The 7,666-nt window shown below is 40.3% G+C and overlaps 2 protein-coding genes across 2 annotated transcripts; both read left to right on the top strand.

Moving 5' to 3' along the window:
* The first annotated feature begins 143 nt into the window (after window positions 1-143).
* Window positions 144-2,259, top strand: LOC139023805 (DNA ligase 1-like). The gene is made up of 3 exons (XM_070437743.1): window positions 144-439; window positions 623-635; window positions 726-2,259. The coding sequence occupies exons 1-3, from the start codon at window positions 303-305 to the stop codon at window positions 2,184-2,186; spliced, it is 1,611 nt and encodes a 536-aa protein (XP_070293844.1). The 5' UTR covers window positions 144-302; the 3' UTR covers window positions 2,187-2,259.
* A 7-nt stretch (window positions 2,260-2,266) lies between these two features.
* On the top strand, window positions 2,267-6,948 carry LOC139022484 (xin actin-binding repeat-containing protein 2-like). The gene is made up of 3 exons (XM_023981031.2): window positions 2,267-4,776; window positions 5,272-5,402; window positions 5,655-6,948. Exons 1-2 carry the CDS (start codon window positions 3,690-3,692, stop codon window positions 5,361-5,363), a joined length of 1,179 nt encoding a protein of 392 aa, XP_023836799.2. The 5' UTR covers window positions 2,267-3,689; the 3' UTR covers window positions 5,364-5,402; window positions 5,655-6,948.
* The last annotated feature ends 718 nt before the right edge of the window (window positions 6,949-7,666 follow it).

Genomic DNA, 7,666 nt, shown 5'->3' on the forward strand with positions numbered 1-7,666 from the left:
AAATGATAATAAGAGATTGCATGAAAGATGTCAAAAAAACCTCAAAACCAAACTCTCAAGTCCAGATCTCGGACCATTGACGATAAAAAGGTTGAAAAAGTGCAATAAAGATGTCAGAAAGATAGTCAAAAAACCTTCAAAACCAACTCTCAAGTCCAGATCTCCGACAAGTGACTATAAAAAAGGTTGAAAATGAATAAAAGATGTCAGGAAAGATGTCAAAAACCTCAAAACCAACTCTCAAGTCCAGATCTCGACCAGTGACGATAAAAAGTTGAAAATGTGAATAAAATGTCAGAAAGATGTCAAAAACCTCAAAACCAACTCTCAAGTCCAGATCTCGACCAGTGACGATAAAAAGGTTGAAAATGTGGAATAAAATGTCAGGAAAGATAGTCAAAAACCTCAAAACCAACTCTCAAGTCCAGATTTTCGACCAGTGACGATAAAAAAGGTTTAGAAAATGTGAATAAAATGTCAGGAAGATGTTCAAAAAACCTCAAAACCAACTCTCAATCCAGATCTCGACCATGACGATAAAAAGGTTGAAAATGTGAAAAAAGATTCAGGAAGATCGTCAAAAACCTCAAAACCAACTCTCAAGTCCAAGATCTTCGACCAGTGACGATAAAAAGGTTGAAAATGAAAAAGATGTCAGCGAAAGATGTCAAAAACCTCAAAAACCAACTCTCAAGTCCAGATCTCGACCAGTGCACATAATAAAGGTTGAAAATGTGAATAAAGATGTCAGGAAAGATGTCAAAAACCTCAAAACCAACTCTCAAGTCCAGATCTCGACAAGTGACGATAAAAAGGTTGAAAATATGAATAAAGATGTCAGGAAAGATGTCAAAAATCTCAAAACCAACTCTCAAGTCCAGATCTCGACCAGTGATACTAAAAAGGTTGAAGATACAAAAACAGATGCCATGAAAGATGTCAGAAATCTAAAAACTAAAGATTCCCATAAATCTGAGGACAAGAAGAAGAAGAAGGATAATTCTGCATCCCAAGGACCCGAAAAGGTTTCTGACCAGCCTACCAAAACAGAAAAGGTAACCCAAGAAACAATTGTCAAAGCAGCCAAATCACCCTTGGAAGACAAAAATAAATATGATAACTATGTATCACAAGCACCTGAGAAGGTTCCTAGTCAGTCAATTAAAGTAGAAAAGGTAACCTCAGAAACTACTGTCAAAATAGTCAAAAAGAAGGCCAAAGGGAAAGAAAAGCAAGTAGAAGTAAAAGACATGAAACAGCCAGATGAAACTAAGAAGGAAATAATTTCACAGGTGAAGGATGTAAAGGTGGAAGTGAAGGATGTCACTAAGGTAAAGGTTTCTAGTGAGCAAACGCATCATGAGACTGAGGACAAAGTCAAGGTCAAGGAGGACATTCAGAAAGCTCTTGCTGTTAATGACAACCAACCAGCAACTCCAACTCCCGCAAGAAAGAAKAAGAAGAAGAAGAAGAGGTCAAAAGCCAAAGATGTGGCTGCCTCTGCAGAATCAACTAAATCTGTTTCTGAAAGTTCCACTCAAAGTCAGGAGATCACTGTAGTGCAGACGCACAACGCCCATCAAGAGGAGCACATTCAGGTACATAAGGAAGTGATTATCACTGAAAGCAAAGTTGAAAGCAAAGTTCATCAAAGTATCCAGGAACAAGGAACAGTGAAAGTCGAAAAACAAGTCAAGGCATCGCAAAAGAAGAAAGAGGTGACCGCAAACCAGCAGATTCAAGAGAAACCAACGGAGGAATACAGAAATGTTCCAGTGAAAGTGGAAAGTGGGAAAATGACAAGCCAGTCAGCACAAAAGGAACCTGCGAAGCCCTCAACAGGGAGCACTGAGGATTCTCAAAGACGAGAACATGTCCAGAAGTTAATCTCACATATAACAGAGTTAGAGGGAGCTACAGGACAAATGGATTCTAAATCTGTGAAGACATTGCTCAATACTATTCCAGAGTGGCTCATTGGTCCTGAGGAAACAATTTATTTGGAGGGAACTGCAGTTGAACATAATATACAAAAGCTTACAGAAATTGTTTCAAATGTGAAAAAACTAGCAAAAGCAAAGCTGATGTGTTTAGAGGGAACCCACACTACTCTGGAAAAGCATAAGAGTAAACCTACTTCTGAAAAGATCATTGTTGGTGGTGCAACTAAAAACTACGTAAGATAAGTGTTGGCCCTTCGAAAGTTGAAAGTCAAAAGAAGTTGTGGAAAGTAAAAAGACATCACATGAAAGCAAAAAGCAAGAGTTGAGTGTAAATATATTGATCGTAGCGCACCCTCACCCTTACTACGGATGCGCTCACCCTCACCCACCTTTATTACCATTGAATCTACCCAGAGAACGGACTCACCTCGGAGAATAACCCCATCACCCATCACAACGCTCAGACCAGCCACTCCCCCAACGCCTCCCCCTCTGCAAATTTGAACCTCCTACTCACACATCAATAGGGCTACACCCTCTCCCACCTTTCCTAGAGCAGAGAACTTGCGTGGATAAAAGATACTACAGCCCAGCTTTCTTGTGGAGTGATGCCACCTCCAGTTCCTCTCCTATGCAAGTCACAGAAAATAAATCTGACATTGTGGAATCCCCCGCATCATTCTATCGGCAGATCAAAATTGAGGAACAAACTGAGGAAACTTCTGAAATGTTAGCCAACAATTGTCACTGCCAAAAACACAAAAAAGAATTATATGAAGAGGCTCAAAAGGCTGCTGTGGGAGGTCACAGGTGGAAAGTCATTCCCTCAAATGGATAAAGAAGACATGGACGCTTCAGAAATCTCAGACTTCATATGGTGACTACATCAGTGAGAGACAAGAGGGATTTTTTGAAGAAGCACAAAAAGCTGCAGAAATAAGACTTATGTGCGAAAGGATCCCATTGACATACCCGAGCGCTTGGGCCCAGACATGGAGGAGCCCAAAACAACAAACCAAGACAGTAAGGATGAAACACAAAGCACATATGAGAAAATCACAGAGAACAGCCACTGAAGTAGTGGGATCTACAGAGTCACCGATAAGAATTGATGGAAGCTTCAAAAATGTCAGAGCGTCAATATGACTACATCCGTGAGAGACAAGAGAGAGTTTTTGAAGAGGCACAAAAAGCTGAAACAAATAAGACCTATGTACGAAAAGACCCTATTGATGTCCTAGAGCACTTAGGTCCAGCCATTATGGAGCCTGAAACAGAAAAACCAAGAGAGGAAGGAAGATGTACAAAACACAACTGAGAAAATCCCAGAGAAAATCTCTGAAGAAGTGGGATTTATGTGGGATGACCAGTGGGAGTCAGCTGCCATGAGGCTATGGAAACTTCTGAATTGTCAGACTCATCAGCAGTGACATCAGTAAGAGACAAGAGAGAGTTTTTTGAAGAGACTCATAAAGCTAAAGTAAATAAGACTTATGTCGAAAGGATTCCATTGACATACCCGACGCTTGGGCCCAGACATGGAGAGCCCAAAACAACAAACCAAGACAGTAAGGATGAAACACAAAGCACATCTGAGAAGATCACAGAGAACAGCACTGAGTAGTGGGATCTACAGAGTCAACCGATAAAGAATTGATGGAACTTCAGAGTCATCAAATAGCGACTACATCAGTGAGAGACAGAAGAGTTTTTGAAGGGCACAAAAAGCTGAAATAAGTAAGACCTATGTACGAATCTTTGGATATCCTAGTGCACTTAGGTACAGCCATTATGGATCCTGAAAGAGAGAACCAAGAGAGGAAGGAAGACGTACAAAACACAACTGAGCAAATCACAGAGAAAATCTCTGAAGAAGTGGGATTTATGTGGGATGACCGGTGGGAGTCCGTTGCCATAGAGGCTATGGAAACTTCTGAATTATCAGACTCATCAGCAGTGACATCAGTGAGAGACAAGAGAGAGTTTTTTGAAGAGACTCATAAAGCTAAAGTAAATAARACTTATGTGCGAAAGGATCCCATTGACATCCCCGAGCGCTTGGGCCCAGATATGGAGGAGCTCGAACCAGAAAACCAAGAGAATGAGAAGCAGAACCTTCCAAAGGTGGACTTGTCTGGATTAGTCAACAAATTTGAAACACCAGAAGAGAAAGTTTATGTCAGAAAGCCTATCACAATGAGAGAAAGACGTGGGAGTGAGACGGAATACACAAAGTCTGACATAGAAAATACAGAAACTCAAGAGGAGGAAATGCTTACTTTTGACATCAAGGCTATTAAAAATGTTTTTGAAATGAGTGAGCAAAGTCCATCTTTCAAAGACAAGAAAAATCAACCAGATGAGCTGGAGTCAAACCTGAGTGAAAACACAACAGCCAGTTCAAAGCAGGAGAACACCCAGGAGACACAGAGGGGCTCCGGGCAGATTTCGCCCCTGCCTTCCCAGATAGAAGTGCAACAAATGTCAGCAGACCCAACAGACTCTGAAACCAAGTTAGTCACAGAGCATTTCCTGAACTTAGGTGAATTAGGCAACAAGACTATTRGATCACTGAGCAGCACAACTGTTTCCCAGCACTCAAAGAGCGTAACAACCCACCGTCCCCCCTTCTCATATGCTGACGTGGTAAAAAAAAAAGTTTCTCAGGTGACGCCGTCTGAAACACCTGATGAGGCTTCCACTGAAGAGATGCTGAGGAATTTCCACAAAACATGGACGGAGAGTGAGAGTGTTTTCAAGAGTCTCGGCTACAGTGTCTCGGAGGAGAGAACATCACATGTTGTGTCACATCAAAYGAAGACTGTTGTTACTGGTAAAGAGTTGTGCTGCCTGCATGACAGAACTTAAACTAACTGTTAATAATGGCATGTAAAAATGCCCCCTCTGATATTCAATGAGACCTAACATATTTACATGTGCCTGCTTCAACATGGAGAGAGATTATTGCGAATGAAAAAAGAACAAATGCGTCAATGAATAAAACATGGCAAAAGAACAAGACCTAAGCATGTTATGATGACATGCCGGAATAGAATCTCACACATACAATATATTGTAATGATCCTATTTAAATACAACCGTTCTCATTGTTGACCTTCAAAACCAACACAAAGTACAAGATTGCATCAATAGTGTATATCAGTAAATCATGTTTTTTTGATTGTGCCTATAGTGTGATTGTGCCTGTTTGATGATTTACTATACTACGCATGGTCATGTAATTACGCCTTGATAACATTTCTTAATAACTGAGTCATTGTATGTTGTGATAAAAAAGGCTATAATGGTGTTCACTTTTCTCTGGCAGACTCGAGTACCCAAGTCGGAGCTTTGCACTGTATGTCGGAGGAGGGTCTATCCGATGGAGGCTCTAATAGCGGACAGAAARAAATTCCATAAATCTTGTTTCTGCTGCGAGCACTGCAGAAATAAATTAAGGTAAAGTACATATCAACCAAACCAAGTGGAATTCAAAGTACTGTGAGTGGATTTTTGCTGTGAACTGGTAAGCAGTGCTTGAATGGTTGTGGTCCCAACAGTTTGTTGCTGCACATAAGACACCAATTCTATTGTGTTATGTTTGCAAATTAAGCAGTAAAAAGTTTGACATGTTTGTGGAATCTWGGAATTAATCGTAGTCCTTCTTCACACTTCACTGTTTTGAAAAATAATTAGTTCTGTCTCCTCCAGCCTTGGCAACTATGTCTCTCTCCACGGACATCTGTACTGTTTACCACACTACAAACAACTTTTCAAGTCCAAAGGGAACTACGATAATCGATTTGGTCAGACACTTCACAATGAAAAGAATGTCAATGAAAGTGGCAGACTCATCACCTCATCAGAGCAACTTGATTGGAGGTATTCAAGGAGCAGCATAGGCACAACAGAAAAGGACACCCTTGAAAAAGAATTTATGAAATCAATTGACGAGAACAAACTAAATTGTAATAAGATATCTGTTGTGTGGCCTCCACAAGCCCACTCCCCACAGAAAGCCTTTAAAGTAGAGGAGGACATAAAGCTGACTAAGCCACACTGGCCTCCACAGGACAATTCCCCAAAGTCACCCAAACAACAACATAGAAAAGCTATTTCCAGGAGCTCTCTTTGAAAGAGAGCATTCCCACCACCATCATGTATGCCACAGAAAACAGACGGAACCACAAGCAGTCGATGGTAAGGCAACCTATGAGGGCAAAAAGTTGGAATTGGGAAAAGTCTGAGATTGAAGGACAAAAGGACAAGTGCAGTTGATACGAAGGGAATAAATGGTAGAAATGGTATATATATTTATGGTGTGTGAGAGTGGAAGAAGATGGTTAGGAAAGTACTGAGGGTCAGAGAGAAAGAGGAGTAGAATGACAGATGGAAACACGGAATGTTATGCTTAGAAATGGCACAGCCTACCTCATTGGTCATTCAAGATTGATCATTGAAGACATTAGCTCTAGATTTCACATGGAATTGACTCAGATTACTCATGTTTACTTGATCTCTAAAATATAATGTTGATGTGTTCAATGGGTCTCAGAAATATTTGACTAATATATTTAGGGTAATGTACTTTAATTGGTTAAATGTATTTTTATCAATTAGTTTAAGTCCATGGAGAGAGTATTGTAGATTTYGAACACAGTCATTATTTTCTCTTGGCTATTTCTTTCAACATAAAGTATCAACATTTTTACATTGAACTTTTTCTAGCACCTGGTGTGCAGCCTAGTAAAAATGATCTTGGAAATACTTTCTTTTTAATAAAATACAGTATATATCCTGTTAATTGGTATTAATATGGTTTGTTTTGGACATTTGTATCCTATTTTAAAGAGCAAATATTTTGCAATGCACATTAGATTCTTTAGATTAGACTACCTTGCTTTGTACAAGATAATTCCTGATTCTTTCATCCTGTCAGGCTGGTTACTCAACAATTCTTTCAAATGTATTGCTGATCCAAGGGCAATAAAATTATTGAATTGGATAGTCTCAATTGACTTATTTTACATACATTTTACACAACATTCATACTAAATCTGTATAGAAACATACTATATGAAAAACAGGTTTTGCAAAAGTGAAGATTTCTCCACACGTACACATTTCATGAAGCTAAGATTTACACTATACATACAAAAGTATGTGAACACCCCTTCAAATGAGTGGATTCGGCTATTTCAGTCACACCCGTTGCTGACAGGTGTATAAAATTGAACACACAGTCATGCAATCTCCATAGACAAACATTGGCAATAGAATGGCCTTACTGAAGAGCTCAGTGACTTTCAACGTGGCACCATTATAGGATGCCAACTTTCCAAGTCAGTTGGTAAAATTTCTGCCATGCTAGAGCTGCCCCGGTCAACTGCAAGTGCTGTTATTGTGAAATTGAAACGTCTAGGAGCAACAACGGCTCTGCCGCGAAGTGGTAGGCCACACAAACTCACAGAACAGGATTGCAGAGTGCTGAAGCACGTAGCGTGTAAAAATAGTCTGTCCTCGGTTGCAACACTCACTACTGAGTTCCAAACTGCCTCTGGAAGCAACATCAGCACAATAACTGTTCCCATGGCCGAGCAGCCGCACACAAGCCTAAGATCACCATGCACAATGCCAAGCGTCGGCTAGAGTGGTGTAAAGCTCGCCGCCATTGGACTCTGGAGCAGTGGAAATGCATTCTCTGGGTTGCCAGGAGAACGCTA

This window comes from Salvelinus sp. IW2-2015, linkage group LG36 (genome assembly GCF_002910315.2).
Source record: "Salvelinus sp. IW2-2015 linkage group LG36, ASM291031v2, whole genome shotgun sequence".
Taxonomy (NCBI): domain Eukaryota; kingdom Metazoa; phylum Chordata; class Actinopteri; order Salmoniformes; family Salmonidae; genus Salvelinus; species Salvelinus sp. IW2-2015.